This window comes from Malaya genurostris, chromosome 2 (assembly GCF_030247185.1).
Source record: "Malaya genurostris strain Urasoe2022 chromosome 2, Malgen_1.1, whole genome shotgun sequence".
In the NCBI taxonomy this organism is placed as follows: Eukaryota; Metazoa; Arthropoda; class Insecta; order Diptera; family Culicidae; genus Malaya; species Malaya genurostris.
The window spans coordinates 326,800,904-326,824,572 of NC_080571.1; the positions used below are offsets into that span (position 1 = coordinate 326,800,904).

The 23,669-nt window shown below is 37.0% G+C and overlaps 1 protein-coding gene across 9 annotated transcripts in view; it reads left to right on the forward strand.

Moving 5' to 3' along the window:
- The window catches only part of LOC131431442 (uncharacterized), a 400,265-nt gene that overhangs the window by 273,907 nt on the left and 102,689 nt on the right, over positions 1-23,669 (forward strand). For 5 of the 9 annotated variants that reach the window (XM_058597155.1, XM_058597156.1, XM_058597160.1 and 2 more), the window contains 2 exons: positions 185-430; positions 19,245-19,379. The exons of 1 other annotated variant lie outside the window; for it this stretch is intronic. In XM_058597155.1, the coding sequence (XP_058453138.1) occupies positions 185-430; positions 19,245-19,379 (381 nt within the window). The remainder of the gene's footprint in view (positions 1-184; positions 431-19,244; positions 19,380-23,669) is intronic. 3 more of the 9 variants (XM_058597157.1, XM_058597159.1, XM_058597161.1) reach the window with 3 other exon arrangements.

A 23,669-nucleotide genomic window follows, 5' to 3' on the forward strand; every position in this document is an offset into this window, starting at 1 on the left:
ACGAAAGTAGAATTTAAACTTGTAACCATATTAATCAAATCTTCTTTAATTCTCTCGTCACAACTAAAAACCATAACCTAAAACTGTTGCATAAAATGCACATTTCTCATCCTGCATACTCACATTTTCAACATCTCAATGCACTCAAAACACATGAAATTATCATAAATCTTCTTTCTATCAGAAGACCACCCTCGCTCCCTCTTCCAACTATCTCTGTTTCGCCTTTTCTTCTGAACCAACTTAGAATCTGCAATCAGCAACAGCTACAACAACAACAACAACAACAACATCCAACTGAAGTCGACCACTCTCACAGTCCGAGTTCCATCGGACCGAACTCGCCATTCATTGTCGGTAGCCCACTGCTGACATACCCTTCGGCGAATGAGACAGCCTATTTGAGCCACAGCACCGAACATCTAACCGGGTAATGGCGCTTGAAAATGATCCACTTCCGTTTCTGTGCTTCCATTTAGCTGTACAAATCTGTACCCCAGTGTTCCATAGTCCGATGGGTGTTCTTTACTTCAACAGCTTCTCACCCAAACTGTCTCTGTTTCAACCTACTCAGTCACTGTGGTATATAGTATTATCTGTGGTGAATGTTTCATTTTTTTTTTGTATGAGAGGAATGGTTGGATTCGGTTCACACACACTATAGAAGTATTTTGGTATTTCTAGAATGATTTACCGGATGTACGATGAGATCCAGATACTGTACTGTATCCGGAGTTGATTTACTGATTGATTGGAGCTTTCTTGGAAGCTTTTCATTGCAATATGCTTACACAGACAGTAACTACATTAAACCGACTCGAAAAGAATAATCCATTGAACTAATGAATTTGCGAGAATTGAACTAATCATTTGATGAAAGAATACAAATGAGATATCGTATCGTCCCATGAATGGAATGGAATAAAATCCTATAAAAATGGATGAAATTCAGGAATTGCGTACATCACCACAGGACCTTCCATTAAAACCTAAGTTTGTGAAAATTGGTCAAAACATCACTGAGAAAAATGAGAAAATATGAACACTATTTCCTGTGCCTCCGGAAGCGGAAACTGGGAAACAGAATAGCCGAAATCAGTTTGTTTGGCAGTCTACTGGTATTGACTGATAATGATAATGTTGAAATCGGTGAAAAACGAGTAAGTAATTTTAAATTGGAATGTTTACACGAATCATCTTATAATTTCGGAAACGGAAGTCGGATTCAGATGAAATTCAGAAGTTTTGTGAAAGACAATAAGTTCATTCATTTGAATCTAAGTTTGTGAAAATCGGTCACGCCATCTCTGAGAAAAACTAGCACACATATTTTGATTTTTTTTCACATTTTACTCCATAAATTCAAAACCGGAAGTCACATTAAAAACAAAATTTAGGAATTTTGTATGGGACCATATGACCCTTTTTTGCCTTTCTCTATTGAAAGGTATTAGAATTGCTGGAAAACCGACTTTCGAACGGAGCCTCGGAGACCCATAGTGTTATATACCATTCGACTCAGTTCGACGAGATCGGAAAATGTCTGTGTGTGTGTGTGTGTGTGTGTGTGTATGTGTGTGTGCACTTTTATAAGATATTTGAACGCGCTCAATTTTCTCAGAGATGGCTGAACCGATTTTAACAAACTTGGGCTCGTTTGAAAGCTACTGTAGGGCCATTGATCAAGTTCGAAGATCAAATGGCTGTGACTTTTGATTTCGGAGATATGATTGTATAAGTGACGTAACCGACAAAACACATTGATTTTTATCGCTCTTATATATATAAGGGTGCCAAAATTTTTGGATCACCTCTATTTTCGTTAAGCTCTAGTGCTCAAAAGTTTAAGCACCTCGAAAAATGCCTTCATGCAAAATTTGAGCTAAATCGGACATGCGTAAGGGGTGGTGCCCGGTGGTATAGGTTTGACAATTTTCGATCTTGAAAAAGCACCATAGTGGGGAGTACATGAAATTTCCAAAATCGAAAATTTTTTTTGATGCCGAAACTCTTAAAACTGCATAAAACATCGAAATTTAGTGTCATTTCAAAAAAAAAATTTTTTGAAAAAATCAACTTTCTGGGACTTTTTTTTGAGATGACACTAAATCTCGACGTTTCATGCAATTCTAAGCCTTTTGGCATCAAAAATTTTTTTTCGATTTCGAAAATTTCATGTATTCCCCCCTATGGTGATTTTTAAAGATATATGAAAATTCCACTAAGTGGACTAAGAAGGGCTTTTAGATTAGCATCACTGATTACAAATAGGCAACGCAAATGTCAAGCACTAATTTGGAAAAATGATGCTGACTGTGTGACATAAACACTGAAGCATGCTTTTGTGAACTACTCGAATCAATCTGAATCAATTAGTTTCGAAATTAGTATCCGAAATTATTTAATAAAATTATGAAATACATTTTCATGAGACTGTTATGAAAGAAGAGAAAGGCATTATCACACCACTAGGTGGATTAAGAAGGGTTTTTTAGATTAGCATCACTCTTCTCATACAAATAGGCAACACAAATATCAAGCACTAATTTGGAAAAATGATGCTGACTGTGTGACATAAACACTGAAGCATGCTTTTGTGAACTACTCTAATCAATCTGAATCAATTGGTGTCAAAATTAGGATCCGAAATTATTTAATAAAAGTATGAAATATATTTTCATGAGACTGTTATGAAAGAAGAGAAAGGCATTATCACACCACTAGGTGGATTAAGAAGGGTTTTTTGAATATAAGATTGTAAAAATCGGTCATTCCATCTTCGAGAAAAGTTGGTGCATTTATATTAACAATTTATTGCACATTTTCCCCATAAAACCGGATCCGGAAGTAGCACCCAAATAATAGTCAGTAATTTTGTATGGGAAGAAAGGCAAAACCACTAAAAAAAAGGAAAAGTTTGATGCTTTCTATTTCGATTTCGATTAGATTCAAATGAAATCTCTTGGTGTTCCATACAAAACTCCAGAATATTGTTTGGATCCGACTTCCGGTTCCGAAGTTATGGGGTAAAATGTGCAAAATAATTAATATATCAGGTGTACAACTTTGCTTCCGCCATTTTCCGATTGGTGGCTGTACCGGCTGAGGCTGGTTAAAATACATAGATGATAATGCCTTTAAAGTGAGTGTATACAGTGCCTAACGAATTGTCATCGCCGTTTCAGTGACAGTTGTTCTTGTTTTCGTATTATTCATGCTCGAAAATGTCTGTTTATGTGCCCAATTCTCGCCATTTGCGGGAAGCTTTACTTTTCTGTTACAATTCGAAAAAAAAATGCAACTGCAGCGGATCGAATGCTTTCAGAAACTTACAGTAATGCAGCTGTGAGTAAAAGAATGTGTCGGGAGTGGTTTCAACGGGTGAAAAAAAACCTTAAAACCGGGTGAAACCATTACAGAAGATCGCTACCGAACGCAACTGATGCGCCTTAGTCGCGCGCTAAAAGAAAAGCGGCCACAGTATCAAGAGCAACATGGCGAAGTCATCCTCCAACACGACAATGCTCGGTATCACGTCGCAAAAGTGTTCAAAAAGTACCTGGAAACGCTGAAATGGGAAGTCTTGACCCACCCACCATATTCCCCAGATGTCGCCCCTTCTGAATTCCACCTATTCCGTTCGATGGTACACGGCCTGGCAGATCAACATTTTCAATCCTTCGAAGAGTTAGAAAAATGGATTGCTTCATGGATAGCGTCAAAAAAGGACTCCTTTTTTCGAGCCGGGATCCGAAAATTTCCGGAAAGATGAGAGAAAGTTGTTGCTAGCGACGGACAATACTTTGAATAATACATCTGTAAGCACTTTTTCGCAATAAAGCTTTAAATTTTGGAAAAAAACGGCGGAAGCAAAGTTGTACACCTATTATGTGTACTAACTTTTCTCGTGACAAATTTTTACAAACTTAGTTTCAAATGAATGGTCTTATGATCCTTCAATAAACTTCTTATTTATTTTAATCCGAGTTTTGGTTCTGGAATTGTAGAGTGATCAGTTTAAAAACTTCGTGATTGATTTTTACAAACTGATGGATGGTATTATAGCTCTATACAAAACTTTTGGATTTCATCTGGATCCGATTTTTGATTCCGGAATAAGGTAAAATTTGTTAGAAATTTTATACCTTCACTTAAAGGGGCGAAACAAAACACGTAAAACAATTTCTAAATCAGCGTCAAAACTACTCCAACCGTTTCCGGTTATTTGTTTAAGAATCGAAGAAAATTGTTTTGAAGAATATCACAGTATTGTACATGACATACATAAGAGTCACTATTGGTCGAAAACGGTTTTCTTAGACAAACTGAAGCGTTCTTGGTCAGGAAACAATACCGATTTTATTCAGTGCACTTCCTAACATCCTGTAGGGAATAAATATAGTTTATTTATTTATTTCTTTGTCTATTTCTTTTCCATCTGACCTAGATTGATCCTATTGGAGTTTTGGTGGGAAAAGCCCATTTGAGATGCATCAAATGTGCGTAAAAACCCATCATCTTTTTAACATTTTACACATACTTGTTTGCATAACTACATTTCACAAACAATAGCCAAACGAACAAACTTACCTTACCTAACAGCTATAGGCCTGGGGTGTCCTTTGCTGTATCAAGTATACGTCTCCACATAGCTCGGTCCATGGCTGCTCGTCGCCAGCCACTCAAGGCACGGATGCTTCTGAGATCACCCTCCACTTGATCGATCCACCTTGCTCGCTGCGCTCCTCTTCTTCTTGTACCAGTTGAATTAGATTCAAGAACCATTTTCACTGGGCTGTCGTCCGACATCCTTATGACATGCCGTTCCGTCTTCCATCTGCACTCCGCCATAAATGGTCCTCAGTACCTTTCTTTCGAAAACACTGAGGGCGCGTTGGACCTCTGCCAGCATAGTCCAGGTCTCGTGGCCACAGAGAACAATCGGTCTAATGAGCGTTTTGTAGATGGTCAATTTCGTGCTTTTCTCGATCGAAGGATCTTTCTGAGTCCAAAGTACGCACGATTCCCTGCCAAAATACGTCTATGAATTTCTCTGCTGGTGTCATTATCGGCGGTCATCAGTGAGCCCAAATACACGAAGTCAACCACCTCGATATCGTCATTGTCTATCAATATTCGTGGTGGGAGGCATAGTGTTTCGTCTCTAGAGCCTCTTCCTCTCATGTATTTTGTTTTTGACGAATTTGTGGCCAGTCCGATACGCCAGGCTTCAGCTATCAGTCTGATGTAGGTTTCCGTCATCTTCTCAAGGTTACGTGTCACAATATCAATATCGTCAGCGAAGCCAAAAAGTTGTACGGACTTTCGGGTGATCGTGCCACTCGTGTCGATCCTCGCTCTTCGAATCACATCTTCCAGGGCAATATTGAACAAGATACAAGAAAGTCTATCACCTTGACGTAGCCTTCTCCGAGATTCGAAGGGACTCGAGAGCGTCCCAGATACTCGGACGTAGCACATCACTCTATCAGGCGCGTAGCCAGAGAAAATTTTCGGCGGGGGGTTTTAGAACATGGTGATAAATCAACACATGTACAATTTATATCACAATGTTTCCCATGGGTTATAATTTTTTGTTTCGGGGGGGGTTTGAACCCCTAAACCCCCCCCCCCTGTGTACGCGCCTGCACTCTATCCATCGTTGCTTTGACCAATCGCGTCAGTTTATCCGGGAAACCGTATTCGTGCATTATCTGCCATAGCTGTTCTCGATCGATTGTGTCGTATGCCGCTTTGAAGTCAATGAATAGGTGATAAGTACTTCTGGAGTACTTGTCTTATCGCGAATATGTGATCCGTAGTGGCGCGGGCTCCAGTAAATCCCGCTTGGTACGGTCGAACGAACAAAGGTACGAACATTGTTCAGTGCTAAAGAATAAGCCTCTCGAGCCTATTTCTGAGAACGACACTAGATACAGAAAAGTCAAAAAGGTCATACACACTGTTGAACACATTGCACATTGCCCTTATCGGTTAATTCTGACCATAATCCGTTCTTTGTAATATCGAGTCACAAGAATCTTCGCGCTCTAAGCGTTCTTGGTGGGACAATAATAAATACTTGTGAGAGAATCTCTATAGCATCAGTTTGTCCATTCAGAAATTTCGCTCTGAGTATATTTCGTCATTTATCTAGTGTGTCGAGCAAACGACAGCGCTCAATGTCGCCGAGCTCAAAAAAACACGTCTACACCAGAATACAGCTGAAAATTTCACCATACATTAGGGACATATGTACCAACACAATAAAAAAAAATTTTGATCACCGGACTCTCCAGACGCGCGCAATTAAAAAATTCCGGGAACTTTTTGAACAGACCTCGTAAGAGCAAATCGTAGGAACAGTGATTGTGCTGCTTCTATTCTATTGATACAAACACTGGCGTATGGACATTAAATATGCACTTAAGTTTCATGGGTAGATCGTACTAAAGCGTAATATAACGCTCGCAAGCAGTATGGATCAGTGAACTCTTTGGCGATCCTCACAATGAAACCTAGGTTTCTATTTGCCTGAGCTATTATATGCAAGTAATTATGTCTGCAGGAAAGCTGAGAATCAAGAAGCACACCAAGATCTTTGAAAACAGTTCCCCTGAAAAAGTGTAGTTCCAGACTATCGGGCTTTTCTTACGTTCTTCTTATCAAAGAGTTTTTGAACACACTTATAGTTAATAGGTTGAGATTGCACCATTAAGAAAAATTGTTTAAGTGCTGTTGAAACAGTTTCAAAATATCCACGTACATAAGTCTGCATCCTGGTGCAATGACAAAAGAAATGTTATTAAAAAATAATTAAAACAGCAATGGTCCAAAATTGCTTCCTAGGCTGTGTGCAAAGAGAAGTTATATCTCTGTAATTAGCAATAGTTTGTTGGTCTTCTTTTTTGAAGATCGGGAACATATAACATATTTAGGAGCGAAAGCAAAGCCTTAGTATTATATTCCAATATTGGAATATGACCTTTTTTTCAATAGACTTCGCTGCCAATTCATGGTGTACAGAACTATTACATGGCTGGTGCTATGATCCTACTGACGAAAAGAATACTTCCAGGTCAGGGTTCGAACATACGATTACTGGCTTGTAAGACCAGCGCTGTATACATTGAACCGCCAACCCGGAGTTAATTTGGAAAACATTTGACTGGATTCATTTGAATGTTGAGTTGTTTAGCAGTTTTACAATCAATAGTGTTTATCGCTGTAAATAAAATCCATTCAATTCCACTATATTAAAAAATCTTCACTTTTACACCACCAATATTGCAAGATAGAAACAGACACATATTAGTATTTCGGTGTGCTATTTGAATCCTTCATTAGTGTATCAGTTCTAAGTTGGTAATTTGATGTGCATTTTTTTTATATGTTTTTATTGATGTGAATAGTAAAATACTAGGAACCCAGCCTAAGGCAGAGATGTCCATTGCTTTTGTGTGATGAAGAGCAAGTGTAATTCTGCTTTTCTCTTTTACATACAAACACCACTGTTCTGCACGCATCATAGGAGCGTGAGTTTATTTTTTTTTGCCCTCTAGCACCTGATCTCACTAAAGTGTTCTCAAATTTACTGTTCACCGACGTGCACACACCGGTGTGCACTCTGGTGTACGGTTCGCACAAGAGAAACATGGGGAATGCGGTTATGTAATGGAAACCGCGAAAATGTTACCGCAGAGACGGGACTCTAACTCTTAACCGGGGAAATTGTTTTATTAATTAAACTACCGTGCATATGAGAACACATAAAGAGATAGCCCAATTGATTAGAAAAACCAAGCATTCTTCGCTGTGCTTGGTCATCACGGCATTTACTTACAGTCCTATATCTACGGAACCAACGTACGGACAGATTAATTGGTGAAACAATGTCATGCATTTTATCGTTGAATTTTGTTTTCCTCGACTGCAAAGTACAGGTACAGGTCAGCTCTACTCTCTATTAATTAATAAACATCATAAAAGTGTTCGCTTACGAGTGCAGGCGCCAGTGCACACTTGGGTGTTTTTAATTGAAAGTACGCGAGAGCGATTAATGCAAAGAATTTTCAAGCCGCATACGCACACCAAATATCTTTCTATTCGACACTGAGCGCAAGTGCGCATTCTCATTCTGTGCGGTATTTACCGACTGCATCCTCAGTGTAGGCATAAATCTTACACGCAGGTTTCTCTCTAGTGAAATGCCATCACTGGCCTTAGACATAAATTTGTACCATGGTGTGCTTTAAATATGGAGAATTCAACAAAAAATTCCACAAAATGAATGTAAGGTCAAGACTTTGACTTTGCCTTTAACGTTGACTCATACAAAAATATATTTTCTAAATGAAATATTCAATTGCCTTAGTAAAACGCAATTTATCAAAAATCAAGAGCCTGTAAAACAATGAACGAATTTTGCTCAAACTTGAACACATTTTGGCTGCACCCTCTCAGATTCCAAGGAAAACTTATAAACATGTAGAGTTTGATCTAGACTATCCATTTCTACCAACTTATTTTTAAAAAATGACGAATTCAACTAAAATGTGTTGAACAAGTATTTTTTTCAAATTAGTAAAATTTTCAAACAAAAATCTTGAAAATTAAAAGTTTTTATTTCGATAAAATTTTGTCCGAAGATAGGAAATTATGTTCCCTACCAACCATTCATGCATTGCAAGATGACTTTTAGGAAACAAAATTTCTCCAACCAAAACATATCCTTGTCCAAATTGATGTTTTTCCAGTGTTTTCTCATCGAAATCTAAATTAAATTGAAAATCCGAATCTTTCAAAAATCTAATGAAATTCAATTTGTGAGGAGATTTCACAGGATACTCTGTAGTTAGTTGCCCGATATTTGCAATACTGGACAACAAAAATTTTTTTGTTAGGAAAACGTTATGGACGTTTGGCAGAAAACGTAATTATTTATCATGGGAAAAATTTCATTAAAATCAAAAATGGTGTTTTTTTTGTATATCAACTTCAAATTTCCAAAATCGTTGATTTTTTCTGTGTTGGACCCAATTTAGAACTTTCTCAATATTTTTATTTAAAATGTAACCAATTTTGGGAAAATCACTAGTACAACATATTTGCGCAGGATTTGTCATTTCGACTAAAACCATTCAAATAATTAGTGAAAATGATTGACCCCTGTCAAAAGACAGTCTAGATCAATTTTGAGAAAAAAAGCATGCAAAGCTGCTTTCAACGACGAAGTCTACATGTCCGGAAAGAAAGGTTCCTGTCCATTTCGAATACGATTTAGCGCGAGATTTCTCAATATTCTTGTGCTCAAAAGACTGTTTTTTCATCAAAAACTAGAAGCAATGCAAAGGCCTGTGCTTCGAATCAGCTACTTTTTTACCTTTCTCTAAAGAGAGGTAATAGAATTGTTGTCATGTTTTTTAACGCACCAAAATTTCTCGGGTTTGAAAGAATTGATTTTCAATGGCTTAGACTTGTTTGAAAACTACTGTTAGGTTATTCGAAATGCTCACAATACTAATGGTAGAGTCTTACAAAAGTTTTTATGAAACTATTCAAATGGCAAGAGAAAGACACTTTCTCAACACTAGGGAGATTAATAAGGGTTTTTGTTAAAAAATCACAAGTCAAATCAACGCCAAATGTTTAAAGTAAAAATATTTCAAACAAAATAGAGAGGGCGGCATTTTGGATGCTGTTTTCCAATTTTTTATCAAATTCTCGAAAAAAGCATTCAATTCTTTTCAGTTTGACTTTTTCAAAAAAAAAACGATAAATTTAATGGAAGTGTTTTTATTGGTTTTACATATTAAAGATGTTTACAAAGTTTATTCAAAATCAAAATAAGTCAATCCTGATTTTTCCACCCTTTCAATTGTTAATTTCTGTAATTGCTCAATAATAAGTAAATATTCTTAAATCTTTTATTATAACTGGTCAAATTCTTTTATCAATTGCAATAGAAGCTCAAAACAAATGCAAAAGACAACTATTTGTGATACTATTTGATTGAGTCACACAAAACCTTGGTCATTTGAGCATACAATCCAATGCAAAATTACACATTGCTGTTCTTCTGTAAATTAAAGTAAGCTGCCTTGCTTGATATGTTCCCAACGAACATTTATGCAGTGCTGCTTGTTCCATATAAGTAGATTTGATTATGATAGTCCACGTATTGACAGACCCTTGCCATCTCCTATACATAAACGCCACTACAATCCAGCAGAACGAGCGTGATCCCACCCCGACATAAAAAGGCAATAATGGTGGATTGCTTGAATTCGGCGACCACGTACAAGAGTCACAATCCTCACGGAACTTCTCTTCTGCGGTTCTAATTGAAATAACCATTAGAGGACCCTTGGAATGATTCGTAAAACTTTACTGTTTTTTACGACCGGCAGTTGTTAGCCGTTAGCCCAACGTCAATAACAGTATAAGCAGAACAAAGTGTCTTGGAGTATCCCCCTCGGAAGCAGAACCAATTTTAGCATTTATGGAAGGAACGATGGAAAAAGAATGGAAACCGAGAATGCGACTAACTGTCACTGCTTTTATGGAAGATGTTTTCTGGAAGTATAACGATTTTTACTTAATTGTATTGTGTTGCAATCCCGGGAAAACCATAACCGGAAATCGATAGATTTAAGTAGTTTCCATGGCAATATTTCGCTTAACGATTGAAAATTGGTCAAACGAGAAGGTGTAAAAATAGGTTTATAGCGAAAATTGGAGCGGATTATTAGGACTATTGTTTGAATCCATCCAACAAGGTTTGTTCATTCTCTTAGGTCAGCTTCCTCCTGTCGCAAAATGCCAGTCTTTCGCGTCTTGTACTGTAAGGGTTAGTGTCCTTGGTCACCACCTTAACGACATATCAATACGTCTTTTTCCGTCATGGTATGATGCCAAATTCTGCCAAAAACATAATTTCCTGGTTGATCATTCAAACCATACTTTATTTCAAAACTCGACAGTATAATATGTTTGAAAATTTCTGCCACCTTTATTTTCCCAGTTGCGATATAATATTTCTGTAAGGAAGCTGTTTGATGACTGTATTGCAGTAGCTTTCATCATTCTGTCGCACGCACTCAAACTTCGTCAGTATCATCTTGTACAGCTTCGGTGATAGTACTTTGACCGACTTGTTTAGCGTATCGTCATGATTTGGAGTCTCCACCCTTATGTGTGGTACGTCGACAGTTCAATTCATTTTTCAGGTCGATTTCCCAATTTCCTGCTTGCTTGTGATATCCCGGACGGAGAGATTGAGGTTCCGCTTCAAACAGCTGGCCAAGCTTTTTGAAGTTTGAACGGCCCCTGGAGTTTTTACAATCCAGTTTTTAGAACAACAAAATTGATATCGAAGCAGAATATATTTTGATTTTAACAACCTTTAAAATTATTCACTGCTATATGTCATTTTGCATGTACAAAGTTTTGTTCCACTTTGGATAAACCAACATGCAAATGGCTCATAAATTTCAGAAGAAATGTCATATTTCATCAGAAGAGTGTAAACATGTCAAATGAAATGAAAATATTATCATGCACCCATAGAGCGAGGGAGTCAAACGCTCAACATAGTCGAAGAAAGTTTTCGCTTGCTCATTTTCTACCAGTTCTCAAGAACGGCAAACTCAAAAGCATTATTACTTTTCAAACACACACATTTATGATCGTATAGAAAACTTTCCTACTAAGTTATCAAGCAACCGGAAAACCGAAATGCTGAAAACAAAACCACAGCGAATAAAGTTGATCAAATAACATTTATATCGACGTCGACCCAGCCGCCGCCCATCACATTGCCAAAAATGTTGTTCCATTAAAGTCAAATCACAGAGAATGCTACTCCACCAGAATTCGATCCTTATTGTAACGTGGGACGAGCCCCAAACCGCCTGTTTTCACATTCTCTTGCTCTTTTGCGAGTTCGGGTTGCTATGCTCTGGTGTTGGTTTTCGGTTTGGTGTCGATTCGGCTGTTATCTGCATAATTAAATGTCAATTCATCGCATTGCCACTTGACCCAAGTTTCCTCCTTCCAGGGACTTTTATAGTTTTGGGAGATCGGACAAGAACCAAACCGAGGTGATATTAATTCCGTGGCAACGAATTCACTTACACGTGCATGTTTCAAGATAGAGTCAAATGATCGGTTTGGAATTCACTCTGATTGGGTCCTGTCACACGTTTGCTTCAAGGATATTTTCTACTTATGCTGGAAAGTGACAAACTCTCAGCGTAGAAGATATACTCTTGTCACTGAATAGAGGATTAGGATTTGTCCGTTAGACGGCAACATAACTAACCTGGAAAGAAAAAAAACTTTTTCCACATATCCAATTCAATTCGATGTCCAGTTGATTTGGGTTCGCCCCCAGCCGTCCAATCGAAGAACTCCACTTGGTATCTATTTCGCACGTTCTTCGGTTGCCCGTCCCTTGCTGATAAGTTTCCTTCTTCATAAAAAAATACTACGTTTGATGAACCATTTGGCAGTTTTCCAGTTGTTATCCTCTTTCTACGATGGGGCAAACTTCTGTCAATGGTTTTACTAAAAAAATTTCTACTGAGTCAAACACCTCCGTTCTTTTTCCTGTTTCTGTTACTTATGGTTTCAAACATTATATTCCGTTTGAGCTCGGACTTACGTACTAAAGTCTAGTCGACTCCAAACTGAAAATCGAACCAAAAAAATTGCAATCAATTCCAAAACTCGAAATTTACGAATGAACACTGATGATGTGGTCTATTAGGCAATCATGCAATAAAATTTCTCCTGTCTATTGAGCTTTCCGATGCATGATTAATGAAATCGACACTAATAGCAATGATGATGTTTACTGTTCATTTCCTGCTCACCTGTCAAAGCTCAACATGAACATTCTCCTCAGTAATTTCAACACACAGGATCGGTGGCTAGCACAACAATACAGCTCGATTCGTTTGTTGTAGTATTTATGTATTTATACCGGTTCAATTTACTCATTTAACCCGTGCTACAACCATAAATTAATCGGATATATGCCGGGAAAGTGTGGAAACTGATGGATACGCAATGATTACCTGGTACCTGGCGTGACCGACGCCGGACTGGTCGGTAAATGTTTCGTCGTGAATGAAGCGAACATTGCCGTTTATTGATGTAATAAAACCAACGAATTTATTGAACGGAACAATAAAGTTGAAAGCTTTGTAAGCCTACCCGTGTTCATTACAAGGAAAACGGTTTAACCAACTCAGCGGCGAATATCTTATGAGCAATATGAAAGATGATTCGCACCTTTTGTGGCACAATCAAAGTATATTGTGGAAAGAGCCGCATATGAACCATTTCCCATTTAACATTTGCACGAAAATTATTGCGTGTATACAGGACCGTCTAAATATGTCATTGAAAGGAATTTGATTGAATGTCTCATAAATCAATAGCATATGGAAAGGTGTGAGAAATATTTATGATTTTCGTGCGCTCGTGTACATCTGTATGTGCATGTTCATACGTATGTGCCTCTAATAACTCACTCGATTTTCTCAGAGAGAGCTGGGAAAATTCATACAAACTTAGAATCAATTGGAAAGCCTTATGGGGAATCCCCGGGTAATGAACATTCACAGAAAAAAAATTTCCAGGTGACATAATCGTATAAATGATACAATGCATCACTATTTAACTTTTTCAAATGATGCACTCGTACAGAATTTTTCAGGCTCCGAGTGTAATTTGCAATCGGCTAACAAGTGTTGCTGTATGGATTCATATGTATCAATAATTTATCAAGTAGATATGGGCTTATGTGGTCCAGTCGATTAACTGACGCGATCTGTGATCTAATGTTTCTCGGTTCAAGTCGCACTGCTGCCATCAATATTTTTTCTTTTTTACGCGTGTAAGAAAGTACGTATCACACAATTTTAAAAGTTCTTTAACATGAAGTTGCGTGAAATACATTCCATTTGTGTACATCTTAAAAAAATGTGAATCTGTGTTTTATTCTATTATACTAGCTTTCTCGGAGAACTTTGCCCCACCCAAAATTCATATCTGGGTACAAATTATTTCAAGCAATCAAGAATTCATCCGCATTTGATTCGAATTTCACTTAAAATGCATTACATTTATCAATTGATTTTGGTGCTTTGTTTGAGTTAATCTAATAGAGCTCAAGCACTCTTTTATTTCTTTTTACTCAAATTGTTCGAATAACCTATGGATTCGCCGCAAATGATTAGGGTCCAACTCATCAAACGGTATGCGGCAATGTTCATTGAAATGTTATTTTCGTTTTTGGAATGTTCTCCCAAAAAAATTATATCGGATTACTTTGTTTTGAAGTCTTTATTTTTGTGTTTATCAGCTTCGGGGCTGAGGCCAGTGTGTTTTAGGGCGTTTTAGAGGGCTATTTTCACGATTCAAATCTGACTCTTAGAACATTAGTTTGGATTATTCTGTGAAAATTACAGAACTTATTGATTCTAACGGTCGGGAAAGTTTTTTTTTCTGAAGGAAGAACTGCATAGCTGAAAACGGCAACTTTCAAATTCTTCAATGGATATCTCGCCTTCAAAGGCATGCATCAGAAATTTATCCTGACAATGTCTAGATAATTTAATTTAGATGCGAATAGTGCATAAAAACATAGGTGTTGTAGCGATAAAAATGAAGTGAGCGTTATTTTTGTGAAGGTAAATCGATTTCTATGGCCCCCCTTTTTTACTGCTCCAGTTTCCTGGTAACGTAACAAAACATGAGAGAGAAATAAAATCGGCTCATAAAGGCTGCCAAACAAGCGGTAGCTTTATTGGATTTATTTTATGTGATGTAGTCAAACTTGGAACTGAAAATATCAAAACTTTCTTGGCCACCCGGCCACATCGAGAGAGAATGAAGAGAAATGTAATACGTAGAGAGAGCCACGTGGTTATACGCGATCTACTGGCCTCAGCCCATAATGCTTAATTTTCTAATCGGTGAAAATTTTGTCTTCCGAATATCGCGTCATAAGCCTTCCAAATGTTGTTAATAGTCTATGTGCATAATTTTCCGAAAACCCAGCATGCTATTTTCGAGGTCATTTTAAATCAATCGTGATTGCAAATTATGATTAAGAATCAATTTCACTTTCTTTGTCATCGTTAAATTCTATTGTCCATTGCACAGTGGTCCGAAACGGGAAATTAGCGTGACAAAAATATTTTCACTATTAAATACTGTTTTTTGTAGTTGGTGTCTTCACAATAGTTGTTTGTAATCAAATGGCGCTCCTTTTGATGAAAAAAGTTACCAGGGTGGTCCTTATTTAGATTGAAATCTGAAATCTAACTTTCTTAATTCAATTCAAAAACGATTTCGTTGTACAATAAAGTTGTAGAAAATTTTATTTTGAGCAACTTTGTTGAAAAAAGCACCTCTCTAGCTCTTCATTCGATCGAGTTACATAAATTTTCCCGAGTAAAAGCAGGGTGGCTCCCAAAAAAATCACTTTTTTTGTTCACTTTTTTGTGGAACGTTCTATCGAAAAGTTGTCTTTAGAAAAGTTGTTGAACTAATCATTGCGCACAATTTGGCTCAATCAAGCTTTTTCATATGAGCTACCAGTAAAAAGTTATGATTGTTTTTTCATCAAAAACTAGTCAAGCTTCAAATATCAATATTAATTATATGCCAGATCGATAAAAATGTATCCTATGCGGTTCCTAAAAGGTCATAATATAAGTAAAAACTCAAAACAAAATTGGAAGAGTGTTATTTTTTTAACTTATTTAAATTAGTTTTAAAAATACCTTCAAAAAACTCAAAAACATTACATAACTCTTAAACGCCTTAACGTATCAACATACATACATTCATACATACATACATACATACATACATCAACATACATACATCCTTACTCGAACAAACTATAACTGGCTTGTAAGACCAGCGCCGCATGCATTGAAACGCCAACCCGGGGTGTCCTAAGAAGGGAATTCATATTGTAATACCATATTTGAAAAAGACAATTTTCCAAAAACTTCAACCCTTTAACTGTCATATTGACGGATGTAGGGTTGTGCTATTGATTTTCATTTTAATTGATTTTTGAAGCAATTGCTCCATAAGAAAAATTGAATAAAATAAGAATGATGTAGGTCCGAATTGCCAGGACAACAATTTTTTTCAATTTTTACCGGGTTTACATTTTTTTTTTCAATTATTTTAGTATTAAAAAGTAACTATAATTGTTTATACTTACTACACTCTGCATTTCTTAGAAATAAATTAATAATTTTTGGACACGTAGAAGTGTTTTAGTTTCATATTTTTTTTAAAATGTGGTAAAGCTCAACATTTAAGTTTTTCGAAAAAAAAACTAACAACCGACCATGCGTCTCCATTAAAGCTTTATTCGGAGCAACCGCATGGTGTATAACAAGTAGATCTAAGCACCAGCATCTAAGCTTCAATTATGAATGAATTTTTGTTGTCGTCCACAATATAAAAAATATGAAACCGAAATATTTTTACGGGTTCAAAAATTAGTTTTTTAATACTAAAAACCCAGAGTGGTACCAAAATAGGAAGTGTAAGAGAGGATGAAATTTTTAGGTGAAATATTTAAGTACTGTTAATGCAAGAAATATATCTCCAAAAAAATAAAAAAAATGGTAACCTTCCCTACAATGCCTTGAATATTTTCATTTTTTTCAAATTTTTTGGTTCACTTACACATCATTTCACTTGATTTTCAAAATACACTTGAAAATACACTGACAAAAATCGAGTTTAAAAATTTGTAGTCGATTTACAAAAGAATGCAATTTTTGATATAAATGAAATTTTGTCTCGAGATAGGTAATCCCAACCAATCGTCTAAATAAAGCAAGATGGGCATTCATAAGAAAAATATGTCTCTAGCAAAAGCTTTTTCTTGTCCCATACTGATACTTTTTGCAAATATCGGGCAACTAGGGATAGAGTATGTGAAATCTCTCCACAAAAAGTTTTACATTGAATTCTTGGATGATCGTAACTTTCTAATTAGTTTAGTTTTCGATGAAAAGACACTGAAAAAAAAAACAGTTTTGACGAGAAAACTTTTTGCAATACAATTTTTGCCATTCTCTATAGAAAGGTATTAGAACTGCTGGAAAGCCGACTTTCGAACGGAGCCTCGAACACCCATAGTGTTATATACCATTCGACTCAGTTCGACGAGATCGGAAAATGTCTGTGTGTATGTGTGTATGTGTGTGACTTTCGGCTCCGGAGATATGATTGTATAAGTGACGTAACCGACTAAACGCGTTGTGATTTTACGCTCTCAATTTTCTCAGAGATGGCTGAACCTACTTTAACAAACTTATGCTCGTTTGAAAGCTACTATCGGACCATTGATCAAGTTCGAAGAACGCTACTGTTCAAAAGTTTAAGCACCTCGTAAAAAGTCCTCATGCAAAATTTGAGCTAAATCGGACATGGGTAAGGGGTGCTGCCCAGCGGTTGAAGTTTGAAAATTTTCGATCTTGAAATTGCATGAAACGTCGGGATTTAGTATTATTTAAAAAAAAATATTTTTAAAAAAATTGACTTTCTGTCCCACAAAGGCGATTTCTTCAAAAAAAAAAAAATTTTAAAGATGACACTAAATCTCGACGTTGCATGTAATTCTAAGACTTTTGGCATCAAAATTTTTTTTCGATTTCGGAAATTTCATGTAGAAGACTGATTTTGTGAAAATTATTGCCACAACATTTTTTGCAGGATTTGTCATTCTACTATAGCAATTTGAAAACAAATGACAAAGATAGTTTTTTCCTATTTAAAAGAGAATCTAGATCAATTTAGAAAAAAAAACTATTCAAGCAAAATGGCCTTTTTAGACAGAATCGACATGGTTGGAATGTTTCATTGAAATCTAATTGCGATTATCATTGAAAAACACTGGTGGCGTGGATTGCTCTGGTTTTGCACTTTCGAGCAGAAATCGCAATGACACACCATCAGAATGTTGTATTTCTGCTCGAAAGTACAAAACCAGAGCAATCCACGCCACCAGTGTTTTTCAATAAAAAACGCCATTAGATAAGTGCTGTCTACATTTTGACGTAAATATTTCAAAAGGGCCTAAAAGCAATTGACAGATTCTTTTGGTTTACATTCTTTTTCAACTGTATCTGCGTTATTACACATATGTTCGATACATTTCTTTTAATGTTAGTAAAAGGGAATTTTTGTCTTTCATTCTACACGAATACTTTGTTTGTAGTATGTTGAATTAATAATTAATTAAAGACAATGAAAGTCAATAACACTCCTCGAAATATTTGTTCTCTCTGGGCTAGAAGTTCTAAGCGCATACAAGAAGGTTAACTGAACGAAGTGATCTTCTGGATTCATTCCGGACTACCTCTGTTTGGTTTTTCACCCACATTGGCAAATTTCGTTTTGCTTAAGGAGACACTCGTCAAATTTTTACCGTCACTCCAACATTCGATGACGGACTTTCTAGCCACATTTCTCTGAGTAGCTGTTGTGCCACGTGAACTCTGAAAGAACATTTTTCCTCAGGACGAAGCATGCAGAAGAGCTATGAACGTGTGAAATAGTACTACCGATTTCATTATAATTTTTCTGACATCTTGTACTATAAATGAATTGACAATAATATAGTGGTTTTGATAAGCGTTATGAACAATATTTTTATGTATTGTCACACTTTCTCCTACTCACAACTCTGGCATCAACCCCTCTTCAAAATCTATTTCTACTAATTTACATTTCACTCAACAATCTGTATCGCAAATGCAATGTAACGTATTTTTTCTGCATGAAAGAACACCAAAACCGTGTTTGACCATTCCCTCCACTACACAAAAAACCCGCACGTTTCTGCCATTGTCCTCGTCGTCCTTACTAATGATGATGATGATGATGATGATGATGATGATGATGATGATGATGATGATGACGATGACAATGATGATGCAGATGACGATAATGATAACTAGTTAGTGAAAACGTGACGATAAAAAGCAATCAAATTCCATCGCATACCAAAATGGCTCTCGTTTTTTTACTCTTTTTTTATCACCGAAATATGTAATATGCTTTCATTACGCCACGGTCATCTGCCGATCTGCCGATACGGTCCTGTCTCTCCAATGTCGTCCGGTGCCGAAAAATAAACTACAATTTCATTCTGGTGTTATCGGTTCACTGCCTTCGTTCGGTACGTACTCCAACAGACTGTACAGATGTCCAGCACACACGGACCAGCCTCCGGTGCCAACGACACCACCTCCGCCACCGCCACCACCACCGCAAGCCGCGGCCGCAGTCAACATTGGCCTTATCGATAGCATGGCAGGCGGACCACCAAGGTTTGTTCCATTATGTCTTTCGTTGTTCCAATCGACAGCCCCGGACACTGTGGATATCATGTTCGCTGATCTGCGAGGATATCGCGGGTATTTTCCACAGTGTCACTGCGTTAACATTTTCATTGTAATGTACTAAGTGCCTCTCGGATGCTGACATCGTGTGCGTTCGGGTGAAAAACGGACGGAACTAGGCTCACTGGATAAGCTAACAAACAGACGCGGCACTCCACTCAACCTCACGTGCCAACCGACCTTGACACTTTGACGCTGAGTTGTCCTAGCACGGGAAACGGAACTGCTGTCGTATATGCGCTGGGGGTTTTTGATGGGAACGTTTCGCTGGAATCACGCTTGTTGTAAACGGCCAAAGTTCGGTTTGGGGCTGATAGGTCATCGTTCCAGTGCTTACGACAAGCATCTCTGGCATGAAGTAACATTTCAACATCATTCCAATTAATTCCTGTTATTGTTTGTAGGAAGTGAGATGGTACGATTCCGCCGGAATCTCATTACAGAATATTCTAGCTGACGCGGAAATATTTCGATTGATATGAGACTGAGAATTTCGCTTGATATGAGACTGAGAATTTCGATGCTATGCTTTTTGGTAGTTGCAGTGTCCGGATTCTGAGATATGTCCTATATCAAGTAGAAGAATGATACATTTAAATACTATTGCCCACCAATGAATTTACTGAGAAATATTGGCACTATTTCAGTGAAATTGCTTTAAAAACTAACTAATTGGTTAGACATGTAATGTAATTAATATTCGGTTACCCTAAGCACCTAAGTTACCAATATCACGAGTTGCCAGCAAAAAGAGACTTTTTTGAATATTTTCCAGATATTTTCAATTATATCGATAAATTTCACCTGAACATTTCCAGCAGTTGCACTTCAGATGGCTCAATCCTAGCACACTTTTTTTGCGAGCTTGATTTTCAAAGTTGACAGTCAAGGTATTCGTATTTGTCTAGTTCCCGTTGACAAAATACTCCACATAGCCTTACAAACAACAGTTGAACTGGTTCAAATCACATCACCTCGGTGCCCAGCTAGCTACTGAAAAACGTTAGATCAATTCTCCGTTGAGCTCTTCTCTCAATTGGTGAATTGTTTCCCGTACAGAGTGGCATGTGGCACTGTCCTGTTCCATTTTAGCATCATCTGTGCGTGAAAATGGATCCATGCCGCGGGTCATTTTTTTCATCATAAGTCATCATTGTGTTATGTTAATTTTTCCCCGTTTTTTTCAAGGCCCAGAACATGACAAAAAATCAAATGTTTATAAAAAATGCATAAAATAATTATAAAAAAAAAATTTAATAATTTTTATACAATAAGTTTATGTGTATTGTATCATTAGTGATTTGTCGAAGCTTTGTTCAAATATATTTATTTCTTGAAGAATGATAAGGCTAACCAAATTAAAAATTTGAAATAAAAAAATTAAATTGTCTTCTTTTTCTGGACGATTTTACAAATTCTAACCCAGAAGCAATATTCGTATCGGCACGCACTTCTCTAGAGCCTGGGTTTTTTATTCAGAAGGCTGAGTCATAACCCGGAAGGACACACACGACAAACTTTGTACCCGTCAAAATCGAAGCTCAATTAACGTAACAAGTAACGAACGAACACGAAATTATTGCAACACTTTCAACTGGATATAATAACCTACCCACGGCATTTTAGGCATCTTAAGCATTGTGGCTTCAAATTTATATCTTTATACAATAAAACTGTATGGCCTTTTTTCTACTGCATAAACGGTAACCAAATTTTGCACAGCCCATTTTTAAAGTCTATTTTAAACATCTGATTAATTGCGTAGATGCGTGATTTGCTTTGGTAATCTGTAATGCAATCGTCTCAAGAGCACTAAAAATGTTCAAAGATCGGTTCAACCTTGAGACAGGAAATCTGATCAGAAAACCATTAAAATAATTAAAATTGTAGCTCGATAAGCTACTTTTACGAGAAAACCCTGTTTTAATCCACCTAGTGGTGTAATGATGCCTTTCTCATGTACATATAAAATTGAGGTATTCTATTCAAAATATTTCTCTTCGATTTTTGAAACAAACCAAGAGATTGTTTATGCATAATATACAGAATAAAACAGTGCTTTGATTGCGTAAGTCATCCTTAAGAAAACGAAATGGGTTCACTATTATATGCACTTCCGGCACCGGAACCCGAGAACCGGTATAATCAAAGTCGGTTCGTACGGCCACCAACTAACATGACATACAAACTCTTCTCAAAAAGTGAGTGAGATCCATTTTGGTATATATGACCACTATTTCCGGTACTTCCTGAACCGGATACAAGGAACCAGGATATCCGGAATCGGTTTGTTTAGTTGCCTGCTGATACTGACTTTCGATTTGTGTAGTTTTGAGCCTAGTTTAGAATTTTTTTACGATTTTTGGTTTCGCCGGTTTAACCCTCAGGGTACGGACTGGGTTACCGTAACCCGAGCGAAATTTGAAAGAAGTGCCATACGAAGAGAAGTCGGCGAGGGGGGTCCGGACCAGGGGGGGAAAAAACTTATAGGTACACACTATTAGAGGCCCGAGCGGCAGAGTCAGTCTCCGCTTTGTGTCCGAGCTTGACACATATAAACATTGTGCTCGGGTGTGGTACACCCAGTCCGTATCGAACGTTACAAAATCCAAAATTTTCAAAAAAATTAAGTTTTAATTTTCGTCTGTTTGCCGCTGAGGAATAAAAAGGTAAGTAAGAATACGTACTCTTTACTTAATTTTGTAGATTCTAACCTCAAAATAACGCGTTGTACATGGTGTAAGCGAAGTATTGTAGTAGATCTCAATCACTTGAACGTACGTCTTATATCGAAATCTTTGCTGCTCGTAGTGAATTATAACTCATTAAATTTTGTTTCTTGTAATTTTTTGTTAAAGAACACGCATTAAAAACATGGCAACGCGTCGAATCACTCGAAGCGTTGCTGCTTTGGAGGAGTTGTACAAGGAAAACGAGGAGGACAGCGTTACAGAGAATGACAGTGACACCGACGACGCCGTAGGTGCGGAAGAGGAAAGTTCTCACGATTCTGAAACAGACGCAGAATCTGAAGAAGAGCCATTGTCAGGCGAAGAAGAAGCAGCTGCTCCGAGAGGCGCCCCGCCGCGCAAACGCGGCCGGCCTTTATACCTGCATGCTAAGAGCGTATTATGTAACATGACTTGTGTAACTTTTTAATAATAAATATTCGCCTTTAACAATTATGTTTGGTATTTATTTATATGATACTACTCAACAATATCTGAGAAACAATTTTTTTACGCTCAAAGTAATTAATTTTAACCTTTATCATCATAAATCAACGAAACAACGTTTTTTCGCTAACTCGAAAAAACGCGTATTTTTATTTTTCAAAAAAAATATAGTTTTTCGAATAAATCAAAAAACCGTTATGGACATTTGCAAGAACTATTTTTTACCTTTCAAATGCGAGTTATACAATGTTAGTATTTTTTTTTTCAAAAAGTTACAGCATTTTGAAAAAAAAACGTTTTTTACAAAAAAAATTCAAGACCCGTTCACATTTTTCATTATAATTTTTTTTCAATCAGTTAAATGATTAATCTGACAACTCTATTATATTTTTGAGACAATTTCACACAAAATAAAAAAAAATTATTCAAATTGACAAAGTACAGCTCGATATACACCCAATCAAAGTCGCCGGGTTAGGCTAACCCAGTCCGTACTGAACGTAACTTTTTTATAGTCCGTACCCTGAGGGTTAAGTGACGGTGTACAATATTGAACACACTTTACCCTATAATTCCGGAACCGGAAGTCGGATCCGCATGGAATTCAGGAATTACGTAGGACCACAGAACCTTTCATTTGAACCTAAGTTTGTGAAAATCGGTCGCGCCATCGCTGAGAAAAGTTAGAACATATATTTTCTTCTTTTGCACATTTTACCCCATAACTTCCGAACCGGAAGTCGGATCCAAATAATATTCAGGAATTTTTTATGGGACCTCAAGACCTTCCATTTGAATATAAGTTTGTGAAAATCGGTTCAGCCAACTCCGAGAAAAGTTAATGCAAAAAAACGTTACATACACACATACGCACATACACACAGACATTTTGCGTACTCGACAAACTGAGTCGAACCGAGTCGGGATAGTTCATATATGCTTCTCATATACCAGTACCTTAAACACATTGATATACAAGTGTAATGTGTTATTCCTCGCTCAGAAAATATAATCTCCACCTACAGGTTCGACACTAACATCC